A 24,723-nucleotide genomic window follows, 5' to 3' on the forward strand; every position below is an offset into this window, starting at 1 on the left:
TACGCCTTCTTAACAATCCTATCAACCTGGGTGGCAACTTTGAGGGGTCTATGTATGTGGACCCCAAGATCCCTCTGTTCCTCCACACTTCCAAGAATCCTGCCTTAAACCCTGTATTCAGCATTTAAATTTGACCTTCCAAAATGAATCATTTCACATTTATCAAGGTTGAACTCCATCTGCCACTTCTCAGCCCAGCTCTGCATCCTGTCAATGTTCTGCTGTAACCTGCAACAACCCTCAACACTATCTACAACTCCTCCAACCTTCGTGTCATCAGCAAACATACTAACCAACCCACCTTCCACTTCCTCATCCAAGTCATTTATATGGCTGGGTCCAATTCAGTTTCTGGTCAATGGATGTTGATATGTTACCCAAATCCCTTTACCCCTCACACAAACACATACTGCCATCTTTGTGGCATTCAGTCCAGTTGACCATGTCCGCCCTCTGCCACCTCTTTGTGGGACTCTCCCTGTTTGGTTTAATACCAACCGGTCTCCACATAGCCAGTGCATCTTCAGCAAAGGCTCTGTCATCCTGTTCCTGCATAGTCACCTCTGGTGTTTCTTAAGGAAATGGTGCCCTCCTCTTCCTTCTCCTTGCCCTTCTTGGTGGTTGATGTTGAGTGCTGGGCGGTGGTTAGTAACACCAATTCCAATATGAAATTGACAACGATGAGTAGCAGCAGCGCACCCTGATGCAGAGTCTGGGAAAACATTCACTTACATTCAATACCGCTCCATGTAAGCATTTCACCTCCTCCCATCCCACCGGCACTTGCGCTCGGTTTTATTTTGTCTTTTACCGTTGCTTCTTCTTTTGCTCTATTTCTGTTTTCCAACACGCTTCCCAGAAATTTCCTCAGACCAAATGATTAGCTCCTGCAAGCAGATCCAGCAGCTTGTTTGCAAATCTGTTTCAAACGGCTTGCTGTAACCTTGAAATAGCCTTGAAAACATTTTGTATAAATACATCTGGACTCTGAACAGTGGATTCTTAATATTTGGTTTGGGATTTATTAAAGGTTTCACTTATCGTGTGTGTTTCGTGGATGTTTTCATAAAAACCTTATTTGCAGCTGTTTCTAACAGATTCAATGAAAGAAACAACCCCTTGGTGTTGTAGAATGAGAATACAAATGTAACTTCTGGCTTCTAATATTGAATCCAAAGGACTTCAAGGAAAAATATTGGAATTTCTTTACCCCAACCGAGCTATTATTTTGAGAAGACAAAATGGATACAGGATGGGGCATTGAAAGGGAATAAGAACACTGAAAATAACTTATATTTTGTGCGAAGAGGAATCATGCTATTAGATTTTATTGAAAAATTGTGACAATGAAGTTCAAACAACTGTGAGATGAGCAGTCAAAAACTTTAGGAAATTGAACGATAGGAACTACAAAAACTTTCATTGAATTGAGTCAAAGAGCCGCATTTTTCTTCCTGTTGTGAGGAATGTCCCCGTAGACTAACAACAGTCTGCATTCCTGCAGCTCTCCTGCAACTTGTAACAGCTTGTGTACAGTGATTACGGCCCCTCTCCAATGTTATTTATCATATAATGCAACACCATGTCCAATTAATACAGCGACAACTATTGTAATTGAATTCAAAAACACTGCATTAAAGCTGCAATGATAAACCAAAGACGAAAACATTAATTTTCACTCGTCGCTTCCAACACCAAAAATACTGCAAAGAAAAAAAAAGTTAAGTTAAGTTTATTTCAGGATACACTTGATCCAAAATACTGGCACATTATTCTGCAACAAATGGGATGTTTCTGGCAATACAGCTCTTCAACAATTGTGTTCCAACACTTTAGCGACACAATAATTTAGAGGTGCAAATTTCAAAAAATTCAAAAAGGGATGGGCAACAAGTGACAGTCTCGTCAATGACACCCACATCCCATAAACAAAACCATATTGGGCTGGGACTGAAGTCATGTACAGGTCACAGGATAAGTCTTCCTGAGAGAACACAGTGAATCATTTGAATCATTTTAATGACACCAGATTTATTTTCTTTAAACTGAATCCAAATTTAAAATATGATTGAACTCTTGTTTTTTGGATTATTAGTCCATAAACGAGGCAGAAATGCACTACTGTACCTCACATATTGCTTCATATCCCCAGTCATTGTGGACTATAATAAAGGGCAAGTTAATTAATGAATCAATGCAAATTTCACCAGATGAGCCAAGAGTGTGGGGGGGGGGGGGGGGGGGAATGGGTAAACAAATAATAAAGTAACTGTTTTACACTAAAACTGGAGCCAAGCATCATCACCTTGATTTTCTGTTTGAAAAGCCTTTACCCCGTGAGGGTCTTGTTAAAGTCACCCAACTCCACCGCTTCCAATATATCCTAGGAAGGTAAAAGTTGCAAATTACTATTACCGATAAATAAAGTCAAGAGCTTCTTTACAATAACGGCATGTCAACACAGGCAAACGTTCAGATCTGCCGGAGGGTCAGGCACAAAACGGACAGGAACGTAACACACGTGTGGCACATTCCCGTCCGTTTGGTGCCCGACCACTAATTCAACATCTCTGCTCCATTTCATTTCCCTCTCTCCCTTTAGGCCTCTTTGTTCCATTCACCGTTCACTGCCAAGAAAATAGGTAGCCATGTAAGTGACTCAGGTGAATCATTTAGCGGTCTCTTCACAAACTGTCTTCTGACAGCTGAGCTGCCTGTCCCCAAAACACAGCTGCTGTTTGAGGATGATGGATGCATTTAGTTATAAAATACCACAGACATGGCTTTCTGTTCGTTGAGGATGAATTGGTGCAGCATGGAAATAGTTTCATCGTGGAAATTTCCACAGCAGAGAGTGTGAACAACTATGAGCGGTTAAAATCGAGGAACAGCTGAAGAGGGAAAATGTGTTCGGAAAAGGGTCTAAAGTTAGAACAGAAACATATTATTTGTGTGATTTATATCAGTAACGTTTTCTTTTACCTATTGCAAAACACTGGCACATCAGGCAAGATTGATGCAGATTTTGTATGGGCAGTCCCCATTCCATCAGTAAGCAAGATAAAGATTCTACATTCTCTGTTCTGGTAAGGAAGCATGATGGAGATTTTTCCGATCTATCTGAATGGGATTTGAGAGAATTAAATGGTACTAGGTGACCTCCTGTGATATCAGACAGAGGTAAGTGCCAAGTCAAGGTGGAGCACTGAAGTGAGAACAATGAACTCTTTTGAGCAAGATGTCTGCTGTTCTTTGGCAAATATGTTACTTCAGCACCACTCTGTGGTGAATGTTAAATACTGCAGTTACTTTTTTTAGAAACATAGAATTTACAGTGCAGAAGGAGGCCATTTGGCCCTTCGAGTCTGCACCGGCCCTTGGAAAAAAGCACCCCACCTAAGCCCACGCCTCCAGCCCATCCTCATAACCCAGTAACCCCACCTAACCTTTTTGGACACGAAGGATAATTTAGCACGGTCAATCCACCTAACCTGCACATCTTTGGACTGTGGGAGGAAACCGGAGCACCCGGAGGAAACCAATGCAGACACGGGGAGAACGTGCAGACTCCGCACAGACAGTGACCCAAGCCAGGAATCGAACCTGGGACCCTGGAGTTGTGAAGCAACAGTGCTAACCACTATGCTACCGCGCTGCCCATATTGTGGAGCTGTGAAGCAACAGTGCAACTGTGCCTCTCGTTACAATTGACAAACAATGTGAATTCAGTTGATCGACATCAAGTAATTTTACATGGGATAAAGCTACACTCACAGCACCACCTCAGGTAACAATAATACATAGAAACAGCGGTGGGTCACTCGAGGTCATGGCTAATCTATAATCTAAGTTCACCTGTTTTAGCTCCATGTTCCTTAATTACTTTGGCTAGTGAAAAAGTATCCATGTGAGATTTAAAATCATTACTCGAGCCAACACCACTGCTTTGTGATGGGATTTATGTAATCTCTCTTCTAATTTATCCCTTGGTGCATTGTAACATCCTGTTGAATCCAACTGCATTCAAGCTCAAACATCCTTTACAAGATACGTTGCCCAGAACTGTGCATGTTACTCCTGATATGGTCTAACCAGCCCTTTGTGTAGCTTTTGCAAACCACCTCCCCCTTTATATTTCAGATAAAAAAGGCTAATATTTCACTTGCCTTTTTGATTATTTTTTGAATTTACTCAATTTTATTTATCTGGACCCCTTAAACTCTTTGGACCTTCACTGTTCCTTGCTGTTCATCGTTTAAAAATGGCACTCCCAGTAAAATGTTGAAACCACTCGTAATAGTTGATATCTTAGAATAGAATATTGTCCTTATTCCGCTGGGACTTGATCTTGAATATAACTTCTCCATCTCTGCTTGGCAATATAGACTGTCTCAACCTTGCCATGACACTTAATTGCCATTTTCACCAGAGGATACAATCCAGACTGGAGTGTAAATGGGAAATGCAATACTACTGAGGAAAGATATACCTGATATATATTCAGATATATTCTGCTGTAGGATAATACATTTTAATATTGTTGATGCAAAGCGGAATCATTTCAGCCTGCATCCTAACCCTACTCAACGTGGGGGGGGGGTTTGATTTTGGACAAGTTTTTAAAAATAATTTTAGAGTACCCAATTCATTTTTTCCAATTAAGGGGCAATTTAGCGTGGCCAATCCACCTACCCAGCTCATCTTTGGGTTGTGGGGGCGAAACCCACGCAAACACGGGGAGAATGTTCAAACTCCACACGGACAGTGACCCAGAGCCGGGATCGAACCTGGGACCACGGTGCCGTGAGGCAGCAGTGCTAACCACTGCACCACCGTGCTGCCCCAGATCTTGGACAAGTTGAGTAGAAAGTTTAAAAATGCCCTATTCACCACGAGCACCACTACTGCGATTGTCTTAATTTGCTATGATTAGTCAAAAAGCAACATTTAAAAATAAAATTTTAAAATAACTGAAATGAAAAAATGAAATGAAAATGAAAATTGCTTATTGTCACAAGTAGACTTCAAATGAAGTTACTGTGAAAAGCCCCTAGTCGCCACATTCCGGCGCCTGTTCGGGGAGGCTGGTTTTTCATATAAACAGAAGGTCAAAGCCATTAGGTAGATCGGGTATTTCAAACAGAGAAGAACAAAGAACGGTACAGAACAGGGCCCTCCAAGCCTGTGCCTGTCTAAACCAAAACCTTCTGCAGTTTTGGGGTCCGTAACCCTCTTTTCCCATCCTAATCATGTATTCGTCAAGATGCCCCTTAAACGCCACAGTCGTCTCTGCTTCCACCACCTCCCCTGGCAGTGCATTCCAGGCATTCACCATCATCTGCTAATTATTAGCCTCTAAAGTTACCCTCTCGTTTCCTCTCGCACCTTAAACCTATGTCCCCCAGTAATTGACATTTCCGCTCTGGGAAAAAGCATCTGACCATCCACCCTGTCCATGCCATTCATAAGGTCTATCAGGTTGCCCCTCAACCTCCGTGTTCCAGGGAAAACAATCTCTTCTGCACCCTCTCCAAAGCAGCCACATCTTTCTGGTAATGTGATGACTAGAATTATATGCAATATTTCAAATGTGGCCTAACCAAGGTTCTGTAGAGTTGCAGCATTACTTGTCAATTTTTACACTCAATGCCCCGACCGACGAAGGTAAGCATGCCGTATGCCTTCTTGACTGCCTTATCCACCTGCATTTCCACTTTCAGTGATCTGTGGGCCTGTACGCCCAGATTTCTCTGCCTGTCAATACGCCTAATGGTTCTGCCTGTATTATTCCTTGTGTCTGAATAAAGCTCGTAGTCTTACAGTTGAAGTAGATGTTTTATTGTGTGAGTTTGTTCTCTCTCCAGCGCTTATACTATGTGTTACACCTGAGCTGTCTCTGTCCTGCTCATTAGCTGCCGTTCCTGTGACTTCCTGTTTGTGTATTATATACATCTCGGGTGCTCCCTCTAGTGGTTACTTAGTTGTAGTGTATTTACATTAACCCCTTGTGTGTATACAGTGATGCATATGACTACAACCCTCTTTTTTCTTTCTACATATTTTCTGTACTTTTGTTAAAGAAAATTGTATAACGCAGGTAGATAAATGATGATTATGTACAAGTTGAGATGATATTGGTGATTATACAAAGCCAATTAATATTTATGAGTCCAATCTTAATTTAAAAAATTTATGAGTCCAACTTTATGAATTTATTCGGTTGAATATTTTTTCTTCTTCTGTTGTTGACGTGGTGATGTTGATGTTGTAATTTCTTTGTGAATGTCGTCAGTAGTGTTCTTGTGTTTAAGTAGCCAACAAGTCATCACAAGGTGTTTAAATGGTCGAACCACTTATGTTGACTGACATGGACTTTTTTCTGTGTTTGTGGTATTGATTTAGTGTGTCATCTGCCTGGGTGTGCTTGTTTGTTCTGGAGCAAATGTGAATTTGTGAGATTCGTTGTCATGCCATGGTATGTTTGCACTCTTGTCATTGTTTTGGAGTGTGCTGTTGCATTGTCCTTCATATGCAGAGTTGTACCAAGTTGTACAGGTCATTGTTTCACTGTTGTTGTTTCTGTCTTTGCTGTTTTTGTTGTGCTTGTTGTTGCTGTTGTTGTCTTTGTTATGCTTTTTGTTGTTGTTCTTGTAGTTTTTGTTGTTGTGCTTGTAGTTTTTGTTGTTGTTCTTGTTGTGCTTCTTGTTGTTTTTTCTCTTGTTCTTGTTACTGTTGTGCTTCTTGTGATTTTTGCTGTTCTTGTTGCACTCAATGACTGTTCCACGTGGATAATTTGAGTCATTCTCAAAGTTATTGGGGTCAGTGTCCTTTGTGGTATCTGATGTTTCATTGAGCATTTCTTCTCAAGGGTTGTGAGAATGATCTGATGTCACATTGAATTTGGTGACATCAGTCATTTGTGGTTGATTTGATTCCTCTTTGCTTCCTTGGTGCTCCTCTTCCGGAGTCATTTCAGGTTCACTTGAATCATCTTTGGTTTCTTGGTGCTCCTCTTCTGGAGTCAAAATCTTAAAGATTTCATCTTCTTGTGGGTAGGGGCTGGTTTAGCACAGGGCTAAATAGCTGGCTTTTAAAGCAGACCAAGGCAGGCCAGCAGCACGGTTCAATTCCCGTACCAGCCTCCCCGAACAGGCGGCGGATTGTGGTGACTAGGGGTCTTTCATAGTAACTTCATTTTAAGCCTACTTGTGACAATAAGCAATTTTCCTTTCATTTCATTTCAGTTTAGAGTAGATGAGGTTTCAATTGACGTGGTCTCACTGGATCATGAGTAGTTTTTCTTTGATTGTTAAGTGCTTCTGTACAGACGAGCTGAGATCTGTCAGTCTCGCTGTGATCTTGCACATCGTGTATGTCGATTGTGATTACATTGTCACTGTTCTCACACACAGTGGGTAGACATTGATTGACGTCTTGTTGATTAAATGAGCTGGGTAGACTTTCATAGTCTACTTCTGGTTGCTCAGATAAGGTGGATAGACCTTCATGGTCTTGTTCATGCATGGACTGCGCTTTGGAGTCTTGAGTTGCTCCCATTGTGGAGTCTGTCAACGAGCTCTCTGTGGAGGCTTGCATCGCTCTCTCTGTGGAGTCCTTCATCACTCTCTGTGTGGAGTCATGCAGTGTTCTCTCTGTGGAGTCGATCTGTGCTCTCTCAACGGAGTTGGTCAGTACCCGCTGTGTGGCGTTGTTTTCTTATTGGGTATTTGACAGGTTGCTTTCATCCAATGTATCGACGATTTTCCATTGCATCATGGTATTGGATTCATCTACCATGAGTAGAGTGGTGTTGAGCTTTTCAACCATGTCGCTGATGCTTTTATGATCATCATATCCGAATAACTCAGCCATGTCTGAGTAGTATTCTTCAATAAACAAATCATCTTTTTTTGTTTCGGATTTGTCATTGTGCTCATGTTCAATGAACAAATCATCTTCTTTGGTTTCAGATTTGTCATTGTGCTCTTCACTTTGGGTTCTGCAAACTGCTTGTTCCAGGGTGCTGCGAAAGTTATTTTCAACTGCTGGTAGAAGTTCAGGCAATGTTGTGCCTTTTGAGGTTGAATTTTTTGGTTTTGTGCCTTTAAGAGTCTTGTTTGTGATTTTCGGGCATTTCCCCTTGAAGTGGGCGTGGTCTGAGTCTTCTGACATCATGACACTTGTGATGTAAAGCGTAGGAATCGATTGCGCATGCGCAACTCGGTTTTCCTTCACTGTGCGCTTTTTCGTAAACTACGCATGCGCAGATCCATCTTCGAACTGTGCGCTCTTTTTGTTCAACTGCGCAAGCGGGGCTTGCGCATGTGCAGATCCATCTTTGAATGGTGTTTAATTTTTTTCTGACTGCGCCAGCGCGCCTTGCACATGCGCAGAACAATCTGCGCCCAAAACGCCTTTTTTCAATTGCGCACGCGCAGAATGGTCTTTGCACAAAACGTCTATTTTCAACTGCGCATGCGCGGCTGTGGTTTCCTGCGCACGCGCAGGGGCAGATGTGTGTCTTTTGTTCACCCGGGCAGTTTAAAATGTGCTCTGACGCCATTTTAACTGCTTTAGACCCGCAGAGAAGAACTTTTTCGGGGTTCTTTCTTGTTAAAAACTTAATGTTATTTTTTTCTTGCGATCTGCACTTTTCAATCGCGATTTCCAACGTTAAACCTATCTGTTCTAATAATGATTGTAGGAATTTTGCATCACTCATTCCCTGTGCAATTTGGTCTCCGAGCATTGAATGTCTTAAAGCAGCATTGTTACTGGTGTTACAGTGATCTTCACATTTTTTGAGTATTACTTCTAATTTTGTGTTGTCTTCACCTTTCAAGTAATTGAAGCAGTTATAGATTTCTCTAGCTTCATGTCCTGCTAGTAGCAGTGCTATTTTCGATTCTTCTGAGGCCATGCTCAAATCATTAGCTACGATATATAGTTAGAACGTTTGTTTAAAATGTTTCCATTTATTACTTAAATTACCGGTTGTTTTCAGTTGCGGTGGAGTTCCAACGAGTTTCATCGACTCAGCGAAGTCTCCCCACGTCAAATGTCCGGTACGAGTTTTCTTCTGTTTTCGATCTTTCTTTGTCTGTATCTTGTGTCATCTTCTCGTAAGCGTTCTGAAGATGCCTGGTACCATGTATTATTCCTTGTGTCTGACTAAAGCTCGTCGTCTACAGTTGAAGTAGATGCTTCATTGTGTGAGTTCGTTCTCTCTCCAGCGTTTATACTATATGTTACATCTGAGCTGTCTGTCTGTGTCCTGCTCACTAGCTGCCGTTCCTGTGAAGAGTGCCCCTTGACTTCTTGTTTGTGTATTATCTACATCTCTGGTGCTCCCGTTAGTGGTTACTTAGTTGTAGTGTATTTACATTAACCCTTGTGTATATACAGTGATGCATATCATTACACTGCCATTACTGTATAATTCCCACCTGTATGAGACCTTCCAAAATGCATTACCTCACATTTGTCCGGATTAAACTCCAACTGCCATCTCTCCGCACAAGTCTCTAACCGATCTATATCCTGCTGTATCCTCTGACAGTCCTCATCGCTATCCGCAATTCCACCAACCTTTGTGTCATCCGCATACTTACTAATCAGACCAGCTACCTTTTCCTCCAAATCAAATATATATATATTACGAACAACAAAGCACGGACCCCTATGGGACGCCACTGATGACCTTCCAATTCCTGAATAACAGTCACAAATTTGAATCCTTAAACTCATTCAAATTCTGATGCTTCCATTTCAGCAAGGATATGAGTGGAAGGTACTTAGACATATCACAAGAGGTTGGAAGGCTGCAGTGTGAATATTAACTGTCCCACTGGTCTACACCATATGCTGGCAGATCAGCATGGCATTTTGGACAAGCTGACAATTGGACGAGCTTTCTTGCTCTTCCAGCTTGAGAAGGAAATGTTAATATGGTTCCACTCTCTGAAGTGAAGAAAGTATGGCTGTAACCCTAAACTGGCCATCTCAATTAAAGAAACTACAGGGTGAAAATTAATAAATGTTACATTGGTGCAATAGGGATTGTTCTTCTGAGGTTGGAATTCAGGCACATTTTTGGGAAGAATAGAGAAAGCTTTGCATGTAGTGTACGAACACATATCTGGTCTGGACATGCTTGATGCTAATACCTGTACCCCAAGGGGAAAATATTCCACTTCTGAGGATGAAAATCCCTGACATTAATTGTACAAAACCTTCACACCAAGTCATCGAATAAAACAAGGTGCTGACAATCACAAGTTCTGCATCTTCCGCATCATAAAATAATCATTGTAATATACTGTCAGTCAAAGGTGCTGGGAGAATGTCCACCATATAAAATTTTTTTTTTTTTTTTTTTTTTTTTTAAAGAGTACCCAATTCATTTTTCCATATTAAGGGGCAATTTAGCGTGGCCAATCCATCTACCCTGCAAATCTTTGGGTTGTGGGGGCAAAACCCACACAAACATGGGGAGAATGTGCAAACTCCACATGGACAGTGACCCAGAGCCGGGATCGAACCTGGGACCTCGGCGCCGGAGGCAGCAGTGCTAACCACTGCGCCACCGTGCTGCCCTCTGTCCACCGAATTAATGACCTCTTAAAACGTAACCTACTTAAATCTAACGGGCAAAGTTGTTCTTCCAAGATGGCCGATCAGCATTACCTGAATTCTATTCTGATAGTAAACGGATTATACCTGGATCTGTTCCAAGATATCGCGCTGCATTTCCACAGTTTTGTGATAAACATCATGATCGGAGCTGTTGTACATCACAGCGTTCTGGAACATCAGCATAATATCCCGTTGGAATTCTGCTGTTGTGCGAATTAGCCCTTTTCTGATGTTTCTCTTGATGTTGGACAAATCCATTGGTCTGTAATAAACAGATGGAATGATAATTGCTGCATGACAGATGATTGAAAGACACAGGTGATGTCTGAAATGTAACAATTATTGAAAGAAAGCACAATCTTGTGACAGTGTCCCAAGACTTCTTTGTGTTACTCGTCTGACTCTCTTCGTCTTTATTAAAATGACCATAGTCGATTGTCGTAAAAACCCATCTGGTACACTAATACCCTTCAAGGAAGAAAATCTGCCATCTGCCGTGACTCCAGACCCACCAATTGACTCTTGAATCTCCTCTGAAATGAGCTGGCAAACAATTGAGTGGTATCCATCTGCTACAGAAAAGTTTTTTAAAAACTAGACGGACCACCCAACATTGACCTAGGCACCAGAAACAACAACGGCGCACAGAACTTCATCAACCCTGTAAAGTCGCCTTTGCTAACATCTGGGGGCTTGTGCCAAAATTGGGAGAGCTGTCCCACAGGTTAGTCAAGCAAAGCCTGACATAGTCATACACAAAAAAAATCATAACTTACAATGTCCGAGACACCGCCATCACGATCTCAGCGTATGCCCTGTCCCACCGACTGTATAGACCCGTCAAGAGTGTGGTGGCACAATGGTATATATTCATGAGGTTGTTGCCCCAGGAGTCCACATGAATTGCATGAATCAGGTCAAACACGTGCATGGAAACATCCTGATGTTTACCATCTACTGCCCCCACCATTTTGAACACCACTTGGAAGAAACACCAAGTGTGGCAAGAATGTAGAACGTACTCTGGGCAGGGGACTTCAATCACCAAGAATAAGTGGTAGCTCCATTACTAATTGAACCTGAAGAACATAGATGCTAGACTGGATCTTCAGCAGATATTTGGGGAGTCAAAATAGGGAAACTTAAAAATGTAAAATCAATATGTGAAAAGAGGGGTTGAGAAAGTAATGCAACCCTTGTGGTGCCCACCGAGCATGGAAGGCCTCGAGTGTGTCCGTGGGCACCTCATGCTCCCTCTCTAGGGACACCTGGCCACGAACGAAGCCACGGAAGAGGGGCAGGTAGTCCGGCCAGACGACCCAATATGTATTCAACACTAGAGGTCAGAGCAAAAACGAGACCATTGATCAGTACATGATGTCAGTAACGCAGCTAGCAGAATCATTTGAATTCGGACGGCGAAAAGATACGATTAGTCTTAGGCGTGCAAGACCTCTCAAGTGGAAGCAAATCTTCTGAAAGATGAGGAACTCACGCCAAAGAAAGCGATAGATGCGTGTTGAAATGCGAAAGTTGTGAAACGTCAGCCGGAGCATTTGTATGGCAGAGAAGACCAGGAGATGCATTATGCGGAGAGACAGTCCAGAAGCAATTGCAGAGAAAGGACAGGATGCAAATACTGAAATGGATAGCACACAAGGGGAAGAAGGATTGCCCAGCATGGGGAAAGCAGTGTTTTCACTGCAAGAAGCAGGATCAATTCCTGCAGTATATTTGGTGAAGAAAAATCCAAACAAGCCTATACATATGGCAACTGGAAGGATATTAGCTGAAGAGTCTGATAAAGACCTACCATGCAACAGGTTGCTTCAGTCAAGACTAGAGGGAACAAATGGTTTGTGACTGTTACCATGATGACTGTAGAGGATGAGCATTAGGCATTTAAGACATGCCAGATATTGGTGTAAGTGGCTCAACCTGGAGATCCAAAATGAAGCCCTTGAAAGTAAGATTGAAGCTACATGATGGCATGATAATCATACTGTGGTGAATGTATTTCACCTAATGCATGAGCTGCCTGTACTGTCTGTATAATGATGTGACCCATGACCTGGAAGTGATGATACGGGCTACTTCCAGGTACTGCACTGGAACCCCGGTGGGCTCCGCCTCTGGCTCCACCCTCACCGGGGCCATATATAGTCCGGCCACCTGTGGGTGGCACTCATTTGTACAGCCGACTCTGGCAGGCGAGTTCATGGATATCAAAGCCTAACGTTCACTCGTTCTCACGGTCTCTCAGTGAATTGACGGTATAACACATACCAAGAGAACCAATTAGCCTGATAGCCCAATGCAATGGCAAGAAGAAACGTCTCAAGTTTCAGATCATAAATGGGAGGCAATGGCCACTCAGCTCAACTGGAGCAAGTCTAAAGTTTGAAGTGGTAACCCTGAATGCGTCAACCAAGTAAGGGCAGAAAAAGGAACCAGAGAGAAGGAAACAAAAGACTCCAGAACAAGGGAGAGAGAAGATCCCAAAGAGTGGGAGACAATACTAACGTAAACCACATGATGGTTGCAGGCCACGTCAGTAAAATGAAATGCACGAGCTGAAGGCAAATGACTCAGTTCTACAGGAAAATGTTCACATCAAAGCTGAACTGAAAAATTTAATGGGTAAGATTCCAGCTGAGTATATATATATATAGGTAAAGTAATGCGTAAAACTGAAGTGTTCATTGAACAAAGCTGCGTAAGATTGGAATTAACAGATTTCAGAAACGACACAAAAGGTACCAGGAAGAAAGAACGACCCACAATTCCACAGTTAGAAACTCAAAGCAGGAATTCAAAAACTCAACCAGGCACAACAGCAGACATACCAAAAACTCAACCAGACATACAGGCACAACAGCAGACATATATGCTGGTCCTGGTTGAGCCGGGAAGAAAAATATAAATACATTTCTACATACACTGGGCTACTCTGTAAAATTATCTTTACTTTTAAAAATGACAAGGCTACCCCGACGAGCCATGAATCATACCAGAGGAATTTCTACTGTTCAGATAAACCAGTAGAGTCACATTATTTTTAATGGCACTAATGCCCCCTCCTGGAGTTGCGCAAAGTTTCTGTGCATTTTTAAAGAAGAATTCTGGCCACCAGAGACACTGTCCCCAAGGGAAAAGGCAACTGTTTGTGACTCCCGATGTCCAATGTGATGTTAATGGCCTGGCCGATACCTCCTTCCAAACACAATGGTTTCAACCAGGGACCTCGTTCGTCAACCTGAAACCACATCGTCACATGATCGCGACTTGAGCTGTCTGAGTTCCTTTAATTAACAAGCTGTTGGATCATATCTTCCGTGTTTTGACCTCCAAGGAGAACAGGACTCCAGGCAAACGGCTTGTCGCTGCCCATCATCTTACCATCGAACAGGTAGCAGCAGAAGGAGCTCTGACCAGGTCCTATTTGACCAAGGGTCACCTGGACTCGAAACGTTAGCTCTTTTCTCTCCATACAGATGCTGCCAGATTTGCTGAGATTTTCCAGCATTTTCTCTTTGGTTTCAGATTCCAGCATCCGTAGTAATTTGCTTTTATCCAATCGCCTGGTCCTCTACTACATTTTAGATTACTGGAACAATGGAACTGGTGCTTTTAAGACTAATTCAACTCTACCCTGCCTTCTCCCCTTGTGGAAGTCTCACTTCTGAAAAGGCAAAACATCGTGTGACAGTCAACCAAACCACTCTCTGAAGAAAGACCCCATTCTCTGAAGAAACACAGCATGAGACTTGTTATTCTGGGCTCTGGACTCAAGTAAAGCAATAACTTGCACTTTTATTGTGGTCTGGTCATGTACCTCTTTTTTCCCCCTTATCCATCTTTTTTTAAAAGCCGCATTTTATTCAAACTTGTATCAAAGTAGGTTACTGCAAATAAACATCCCGGGACACATTCTTCCCAACAATCAACTATACAGTTTGTACAGATTTTTCTCCTTTTTCACCCCCCCACCCACCCTGCGACGAACAGCTCCTCAAACACGGTCACAAACATCCCCCACCTTTTCTCAAAACCCCCTGCTGAGCCCCTTAACTCATACTTTATCTTCTCTAACCGCAGGAAGTCGTACAGGTCACCCAACCATGGTGCTGCCCCCGGTGGCGATGTCGACCGCCACTCCAGCAAAATTTGTCGCCGTGCAATCAGAGAGGCGAAGGCCATGACATCGGCCTTCCTCCCCTCCATGAGCTCCGGCTTCTCTGAAACCCCAAATATCGCCACCAAAGGGTCCGGGTCCACTCCCTCCTCCACTATCCTGGCTTAGATCGCGAACACTCCCGCCCAGAATCTTCCCAATTATTCACAACCCCAACACATGTGCGCATGATTCGCTGGCCCCCGCCCACACCTCTCACATTCATCTGCCACCCCCTGAAAGAACCCACTCATTCTCGCCCGAGTCATATGCACCCTGTGCACCACCTTAAACTGTATCAGGCTCAGCCTTGCACAAGAGCAGGTCCCGTTTACCCTTCGCAGTGCCTCACTCCATACTCCCCAATTGATCGCCATTCCCAACTCCGCTTCCCATTTCTCTTTGATCGTCACCACACACTTGCCTCCCTCCTCCCCCAGCCACTTATATATATATCCCCAATTCCCTCCCCTTCCACATCCAGAAGCAGCAGTCTCTCCAGCAGGGTGTATCCCGGCAATCTAGGGAACCCCTTCCAGAACATTTGTGCAATGTCCCGAACTTGTAGATAGCTGAACTCACTACCCCTCGGCAGTTCTACCCTCTCCCTTAGCTCCTCCAGACTGGCGAACCCTTCCTCCAAATACAAATCCCTTCACCTTGACCAGCCCCACTTCCCTCCACCTCCTGTATACACTATCCATCCTCCCCGGCTCAAACCCATGATTCTCGCACAGCGGCGTTAGCACCGACATCCCTTCCACCCTAAAATGCCCCCTCAGCTGATTCCATATCTTCACCATGGACTGCACCACCGGGCTCATCCGAACCCATTCTACCCCTTCTCCTTCGCACCACCGTTGCACCTTGTCCATATTCGCCGCCCAATAATAATGAAGTAAGTTTGGCAACACCAACCACACCTGCTGCCTCTGCCTCTGTAGCAGGGTCCTCCCCACCCTCGGCACCTTCCCCGCCCATACAAAATCAGGGATGATTGTGTCCACTTTCCGAAAGGCCTTTGGTATAAAGATCGGGAGAGCCTGATAGATAAACAAGAACCTCGGCAGAATATTCATTTTCACCATTTGGACCCTCCCTGCCAACGTTAAGTGCAGTGTATCCCACCTCTTAAGATCCTCCCTGGCCTCCTCTACCAGCTTCGTTAAGTTCCATTAACGAGCCCCGTCCATTCCCTCGCTACCTGAATCCCCAAGTACCTAAACCTATCCCTCGCTACCGTAAATGGCATCCCCCCTAAATTAGCCCGCTGTGCCAGCTCATTCACCGGGAATACCTCGCTTTTCCCTACATTCAGCTTGTATCCCGAGAATCCTCCAAACCTCCCCAACAGGCACATAATCCTTCCCATACTCTCCAACGGATCCGAAACATACAGCAAAAGGTCATCGGCATAGAGCGACACCCGATGCTCCCTCTGCCCCCATTATGCCCTGCCACTCTGCCGACCCCCTGAGAGCCATCGCCAATGGCTCTATGGCCAGCGCAAAAAGCAGCGGCGACAGCGGGCACCCCTGCCTCGTACCCCTGTGTAAGTCAAAGCTTCGTGAGCTCATATCATTCGTCCTCAGCCTCTCTTGGTGCCACATACAGCAACCGCACCCATGCCACAAATCTCGGCCCAAACCCAAACCTACCCAAAGCTTCGAACAAGTACCGCCACTCCACCCGATCAAATGCTTTCTCCGCGTCCATGGACACCACCACCTCCGGTACCAGAGCTCTCGACGGATTAATCACCACATTCAACAGCCGTCTTATATTACTCGCAAGCTGCCTGCCCTTCACAAAGCCTGTTTGATCTTCTGCAACCACCCCCGGGACAATCCTCCATCCTCCCCGCCAACAACAGCCAATACTTTCACATCCGTGTTCAATAGTGATATGGGTCTATACGACCCACATTCCACCGGATCCTTCCCTTTTTGGGGGATTATTGTGATTACTGCCTGCTTCATCGTCTCCGGCAACTCCCCTTTCTCCAGTGCTTCATTAAATGCCCCCAACAGATGTGGTGCCAGGTCCGCCGCAAATTCCTTATAAAATTCTGCCGGGTACCCATCCGGCCCAGGGGCCTTCCCCGACTTCATACCCCTGATACTATCCAGCACCTCCCTCAGCCCCAGGGGCTCCTCCAACGCCTGCCTCTTTGCTTCCTCCACCTGGGGAAATTCCAGCTCGTCCAGAAACCGCCCCATGTCCCCCTCCTCTCCACCTGGGCCTGCCTCATAAAGTCCCTGGTAATATTCTCTAAATGCATCATTTATCTTCCCTGGCTCTGACACCACATCCCCAGCCCCAGTCCGGATCTTCAATATTTCCCTGGATGCGACCTGTCTCCGCAGCTGGTGCGCCAGCATGCGGCTCGCCTTCTCCCCATACCCGTATTGCACCTCTCTCGCCCTACGCAGTTGCCCTACCGCCCTTCCCATTGTCAGCCTGTCAAATTGCTCCTGCAACTATTTCCTCCTCGCCAATCCAGCCACGGTGGGCACCCTCGAATATTCCCTGTCCATCTCCACTATATCGCTCACTAGACGGTCATGTTCCGCCCTCCTTTCCTTATTTGCACAAATCGTAAATGAGATAATTTCTCCCCGGACCACTGCCTTCAGTGCTTCCCAAAAAAATGCCCGACGACACCTCCCTATTCTGATTGAACTCTGGTTGATCCCTAATCGCCAACCGCACCTTATCACAAAAACCTCCATCCGCCAACAATCCGAGTCAAACCTCCACCCCGGCATCTGAAAGGAAATGAAAATTGCATATTGTCACAAGTAGGCTTCAAATGAAGTTACTATGAAAAGCCCCTAGTCGCCACATTCCGGCGCCTGTTCGGGGAGGCTGGTACGGGAATTGAACCATGCTGCTGGCCAACCTTGGTCTGCTTTAAAAGCCAGCGATTTAGCCCTGTGCTAAACCAGCCCCTACCGTACTGAACCGAATATCCAGCCAGTGGGGTGCATGGTCTGAGATAACTATCCCCGCATACTCTGCCCCCTCCACCCCAACCAGAATCTCCCGGCTCACTACAAAGTAATCAATCCTTGAATACACCTTATAGACATGAAAAGAAGGAATACTCCCTTCCCTCTGGGTTCTGAAAGCGCCATGGATCCACCATACCCATCCTCTCCATGAACCCCCCCCCCCCAGCACCCTTGCCATTCGTATCCCACCCATCAACCTGGGCTCAATCTATCCACCCTCGGCTCCAGGACAGGCGCCGAAATGTGGCGACTAGGGGCTTTTCACAGTAACTTCATTTGAAGCCTACTTGTGACAATAAGCGATTTTCATTTCAAGGGGCTGGTTTAGCACTGGGCTAAACCGCTGGCTTTGAAAGCAGACCAAGGCAGGCCAGCAGCACAGTTCAATTCCCGTACCAGCCTCCCCGAACAGGCGCCGGAATGTGGCGACTAGGGGCTTTTCACAGTAACTTCATTGAAGCCTACTTGTGACAATAAGCGATTTTCATTTCAAATCTCCTCCCATGATCAACTGGTACGTGGCCAAATCCAGGACTGCTGCCAGCAACCCCCTCATAAAACCCACATCATCCCAATTTGGGGCATACACATTTACCAATACCCCACTCACAATCACATATCTCCCACCTGGATCCCTCACCTCCTTTGCACTCACGAATCCCATTTTTTTGCTCATTAAAATCGCCACACCCCTCGATTTCAAATCAAACCCAGAGTGAAAAACCTGTCCGACCCACCCCTTCCTCAGCCTAACCTGGTCCTTCACATGGAGGTGGGTCTCCTGCAAAAAGCCAACCCTCCCTTTCAAGCTCCTGAGGTGCGCGAACACCCGCGACCTTTTAACCGGCCCATTCAGTCCCCGGGAGTTCCACGTTACCAACTTAGCGGAGGTTTGCGCCTCCAATCTCCTCTACCGTCCGTCATCTTCCCCACTTAACTCCTGCCCCTTTAATTCCACTCTGTACCTAGCCCATCCCAGATGGTCCCTTTCTTCACCCATGACCATGTCATCTCTCAGCCCCCCCCCCCCCCCCCCGGCTATACCCCTTCCCCTTATTCACCCCCCGCCCCCCCCCCCACTTCCCTTTTCCCCCCTCCCCCCCGGCCACCTCTCTTGGCCTTCCCCCCACCACCTCACTTCCGTTCAACAGCATAACCTGCTAGCGCGGCTGCCCCTGCCCAAAGGCACATCCTAATGACCCCCCCTCCCTCCCCTCAGCTCAAAGAAGAAGGCCTCTTGCTGGCCTTACCCTCCCCCACCCAAACAAGGACTTCTCCTGAATTCCAGGTAGCCTTCTCCAAAAGCAAACAAACAGATGTTAAACACACAGTCCCATAAAACAGGAGAGGGGATGGCAACATCCATCCTCATAAACTTTCCACCCCTACAACTCCTTACAATCTCAACATTGAACAGAACCCCCCCCCCCCCCACCCCCCCCCCCCCCCAACAAGAAAAGGCGAAAATCTTCCAATCCCTACACTCACTTCAAACATGCTCCCGACCATTACATAGTGGCAGCACCCCGGTTCCCATGCATTCTCCATTCAGTTCTCCCTCAGTTTATGCTCCTTAATGAAGTCTTCGACCGTTTCTGGGGTCTCGAAATAATACTCCCGGCCTCGAACGCCACCCATAATTTCGCCGGGTAGGTCACCCCAAACCTGATCTGCCGCCGGTATAGCGCCGCCTTGGCCTTGTTGAAACCTGCCCGCTGTTTTGCCAACTTGGCTCCGATGTCCTGATAAATCCGTAATTTATTTTCCTCCCAGTCGCAGCTACGCTTCTCCCTGGCCCACCATAGAATTTTCTCTTTCTCCACAAATTTATGGATTCTCACGATCACCGCCCGCGGCGGCTCCCCAGCTCTAGGCTTTTGCCTCAGAGACCTTCGCGCTCGGTCCACTTCAGGTGCCTTATCTAGCACCCCTTCGGCCACCAGTCCCGCCAGCATCCTCAAGACATACCTCGTGGCACTCACACCTTCCACTCCTTCAGGCAGGCCCACTATTCACAGGTTCTGCCTTCTCAAGGCATTCTCCTGCTCCTCCACCTTTGCCCTCAATGTTTTACAGAGGTCTCCTAGGAGCCCCATCTCCGCCTCCAGAGCCACCACACGATCGCTGTGGTCCGAGATCACTCCTTCAATCTTCCGAATCTGTGACCCCTGCACCTCCAAACACCTCTCCATCCGCTCCAAAGTACTCTTCAGGGGTGCCACAGCTTCTGCAATGGCCTTTGCATGATCCTCGTGCATTTCTTTCCTCGGTTTATGGAATTCCTCCTTGATAAAAGTCATCAGTTCCTGTATCTGGGGCCTTACAGCTTGCCCCTTCCCAGCCTGCATGCTGGAAGAGACTGTCTGTGAAGCACAAGACTGTTGCAACGTTCCAGCCAAACCTCTCACTGTTTTCTGCCGGGTCCGGTGATCAGAAGACATACCATTCCAGGGGTAAACTACTCCTCTAACATTCACCTACGCCTTTTCATCAAAACTTCACCCGGATCTGGGTAAAAAGAGCCCTTTTCTGTGACTTTGAGTAGGAACAGCCCTTTATGTGATGAATCACTCCATGGTCACAAGCGGAAGTCCCCCTTATCCATCTTTTAGTGTACGAGTCCAAAAGGGATGGATGTTGCAAAACGCCTTTCCCGCATTTTGTGTGCCGCAAAATAAATCAATCCTTTTATTTTATCTTATCTTTAGTTTGCTGTGCGGGTCATTTGTAGAGGAGTGGAACACTCCAAATTTAAGGACTGGGGAAAATACTTACAAAAGTATTACAAAACTTACAAAAGTGACTTGCAAATGTGGAAACCAAAAATACCTTTGTTTACAGACAGGTAGTGAGAGGCGAAATCAGGGTTGTTTAAATTAATCCCCCTGGCGTCCATTACACACTCTACTAGCGAAGTTGATCCTTCATAGCAATCGGCCGGTAAGGGAGACGGGATCTCACTAATAATAATAATAATAATAATAATAATAATAATAATAATAATAATAATAATCGCTTATTGTCCAAGTAGGCTTCAATGAAGTTCCTGTGAAAATCCCCTAGCTGCATTGAGAAGAGAACTACCATCTATCTCAGAGGTCCACGAATCCCCAACAATTGCAATGGAACGACAAGTCACCACTGCAACAAGTACCGTGGAAACGACACTCTCCGGACAAGGAACCTCATCCAGACCTGCAGCCAATGTAAACACACACATGGCTCATTAAAAGACCTGTACAATTCAAAGACTGTGTGTGCAATGCATGTGCAGTGACTGACTAGTAGAACAGTTGGTAATGTATGGAACAGTGGGTTTAGAGTTGGGAAACTCCGTCAACAGGATTGTGCATGCGAATGTGTCTTTTGTTCACTCAGAAAAGGGGGATGATTGTATATTTATTTGATATGAAAAGGGGGATGTTTGTATATTTACTTGATATGAAAAGGGGGATGTTTGTATATTTGATATGAAAATGGGGATGTTTGTATATTTACTTGATATGAAAATGGGGATGTTTGTATATTTAGTCGATATGAAAAGGGGGATGTTTGTATATTTTATTTGATGTGAAAAGGGGGATGTTTGTATATTTTTTGATATGGAAAGGGGGATGTTTGTATATTTTATTTGATATGAAAAGGGGGATGTTTGTATATTTATTTGATATGAAAAGGGGGATGTTTGTATATTTTATTTGATATGAAAAGGGGGATGTTTGGGTTTGGACATGTAACCAGTCTGATTGACACATCTGTTTTTTTGTAGCCATGTGACTATGCTATGAGGCTGGCTGGCTCTGGAGGCAAACATTTTAAGACTAGTTGAATAAAGGTTCACACTGAGGCAAGACACAGAGGAAACTTTGCTTTCCTTGACAGAGGTCAGTCATCTCAGTTCAAGGACATCGCTGCAGGAGTTCCTCAGGGTAGTGTCCTCGGCCCAACCGTCTTCTGCTGCTTCATCAGTGACCTTCCTTCCACCATAAGATCAGAAGTGGGCATGCTCGCTGATGATTCTACAATGTTCAGCAACATTCATGACTTTTTATATATTCCTTCATGGGATGGGGTCGTCACTGGCTAGCCAGCATTCATTGCCCATCCTAATTTGCTTGAGAAACTTGCACATCTCACGAATGGATGAAAAAAACAATTGAAGCAGATCCTGAAGTTGTTCCAGCAAGTAATCTGACAGTTTATAACACGTACACTGCATAGAGCAGCAAGAAACCCATTACTTTGATGAGGGTGACAGCTACATTAATCAGAAAGGAATCTTTCCATCAAAGGCAACCGTTGGCCAATTGGTCCTAAGACAATCCTTTTGAGACCAACAACACAATTGTGTCTGCGGTGCTTGGACTTTGCCTTGGACTTATTCTGGGAAGCTCACTCCTGGTAAGCGGAATGCAAGCCTCGAGTAAAGTCATCTGTTTCAAGAGTAGCCTTGCAAAATTTAAATTGTCACTGTGCCTTTTTGCAGAGATTGTAACTTCCTTTGCAATTCTCGGAGTTACACCTGAAAGGAAGGCAATCAGGGTCCAAGCTGTGAGGGTTAGTTATGTTTGAATGAAACACAAAGACTCTAATGACTTTCCTTTATTTGGAGGGTCTGCAATGCAAGAATGGATGTCAAGCTTCTTTTTGCTTTTCTCTTACTTAGGGCCAATCTCATTATTGAGACTTGTGTAGTTTTCTTCATAACAGTTTAGCTCTTTGTTCCTCTCTTGTTATCACTTATGTTCCAGCACTTCTCGCAAACATTAATCTATTGGTAGGCGCTGCAATTATTGTCTACGTTGCTTCATACCCAGAGGCGTGCACAGACTCTGGCTACCCTTTTGTGACGACGCTGTTGATAGACAGGAAACATGGTCCAAAGCCACATTCCCTGTAAGCTGTGCACACCAGCACACAAGTCGGCCTATTTCTTGTCATGAATGTGTGGCTGCACAAAGAAATTAAAGAGATCACACACTCTAGGCTTTTAATGTTTTCAAATATTTCTTAAGAAATGACCATTTATGGAGGGACATTGTCCAGGTTTGAATGACAGAAGTTTAAAGGTGGACAGACATGGTGGAGATCTGCTCGTTTACCTTTGAGGATCAGGCATATTGATGAGGAATTTTCTCCTCTGGAGATAAAAAGACAAAAAAGAAAGATTTGCATTCACTACCTTGGGACAACTCAAAGTGTTTTACTGTTTGAAGTATTGCCACTGTCGGAATTTCGGAACGTTGCTGCTTTTGGGGCAGCATGGTAGCATAGTGATTAGCACAGTTGCTTCACAGCTCCAGGGTCCCAGGTTCGATTCCGGCTTGGGTCACTGTCTGTGCAGAGTCTACACATTCTCCCCGTGGCTGCGTGGGTTTCCTCCGGGTGCTCTGGTTTCCTCCCACGGTCCAAAGATGTGCGGGCTAGGTGGATTGGCCATGCTAAATTGCCCTTAGTGTCCAAAAAAAAAGGGTAATTGGGGTTACTGGGTTAAGGGGATGGGGTGGAGGAAGCGTGTGTTTGAGTGGGGTGCTCTTTCCAAGGGCCGGTGCAGACGCGATGGGCCGAATGGCCTCTTTCTGCACTGTAAATTCTATGATTCTAATTAGCACTCAGCAACCTCCCACTCGTTACTGGCCAAACAATCTTTTTTTCTAATAATGATTGGGGGATAAATATTGACCAGGAAACTCTTCTTTGAAATAATGCCATGGGATCTTGCACATCCACCCGTGCAGGGCGATGTCTCGTCCGACAGTGCAATGCTTCCCTCAGGATTGTACTGGAATGCCAGCTCCAACCTTTGGGCTCAAGTCATGAAGCTGGACTTGAACCGGAAACCTTGTGATTCACAGGTAATGTGTGTTCCCAGCTGAATCAAAACTCAGATAAATAGGTGGAATGTGGTCTATAAGAGGACAAATTATGGGCAGACTGTGGAAGCAATGGTCGGAATGGACTAAATATTGTTTCCTCATACGGAAATATCTGGATTGGAGGATTATTAAATGCAGCCAAAAACGTTTGGAATATATTATTCTGCGCTGTTGGGCTATGCAAATCCTACTAATGGAAAGCAACGGACTAGCTTGAATAATAGGAGTTGGACAAATAGAAAGAATGACTTTCTTCGGCTTCAAACTTTCCCTGGGTCCTGGATGCAGAAAGCATAAGACGTTGTACCAGGTCTGCCAAAGGAGCAAGATTGTTGAACTAAGACAAGATTTTCCATTCTATACATTTACCGTTCTTAATCTAGAGTTTAGCTGCACACTCATGCATGTTCTCCTGTATTCCCATCCCGTCACTCTTACCTGCGCACTCGGCTGTGATATCCAGGGACACGTTCTTCAGTTACTGGGTTCAAAAACAGACTAGCAAACCTGCAATTTCAGAGTGATCAGCACAGTGAATACATTGGCACAAAAATATTTGGTTTCCTATTCTTTAAACGAGGAGCCACCAGCAACAAAGTCCATTCAAGATCTTACGTTACTCGTGGAATCCTCATGAAGTCAGAAAATACACAGCTTTATAAGGTTAGGATTGTTACACCAAGAAACCCAGAATAAGTAATACAACTGATATGAACATATGAATTAGGAGTAGTCCCTTGAGCCTGCTCTATCATTCAGTAGGACCACGGCTGATCTGAATGCAAATTCAACCCCACATTCCTGCCTATCCCTGACTGTAACTCATTCTCTCACTTCCCGATGTATCAGTGTCCTCTTTTCTGTCTGCCTCTCACTCATTTTTCTTTCTCTCTGAATATCTTTCTCTCTCTATAAAGACAACTTTCCAAATATAGACTTCGGGTTGAGGTGACTCTCACTTGTCTGGACCAAGCCAGAAATTTGGCTGCATGGTTTTCTGGCTTTTGAGTAAGATGGATAGCAC

The 24,723-nt window shown here is 44.9% G+C and overlaps 1 protein-coding gene across 1 annotated transcript in view; it reads right to left on the minus strand.

Moving 5' to 3' along the window:
* Nucleotides 1–2,305: 2,305 nt before the first annotated feature.
* brd8a (bromodomain containing 8a) overlaps nucleotides 2,306–24,723 on the minus strand; it is a 104,715-nt gene continuing 82,297 nt past the window's right edge. The window contains exons 27-29 of the mRNA XM_072481771.1: nucleotides 24,138–24,206; nucleotides 10,720–10,897; nucleotides 2,306–2,383 (exon numbers count right to left, since the gene is read on the minus strand). Of these exons, the coding sequence (XP_072337872.1) occupies nucleotides 2,330–2,383; nucleotides 10,720–10,897; nucleotides 24,138–24,206 (301 nt within the window). The 3' untranslated portion in view covers nucleotides 2,306–2,329. The remainder of the gene's footprint in view (nucleotides 2,384–10,719; nucleotides 10,898–24,137; nucleotides 24,207–24,723) is intronic.

Source organism: Scyliorhinus torazame, chromosome 17 (genome assembly GCF_047496885.1).
Source record: "Scyliorhinus torazame isolate Kashiwa2021f chromosome 17, sScyTor2.1, whole genome shotgun sequence".
In the NCBI taxonomy this organism is placed as follows: domain Eukaryota; kingdom Metazoa; phylum Chordata; class Chondrichthyes; order Carcharhiniformes; family Scyliorhinidae; genus Scyliorhinus; species Scyliorhinus torazame.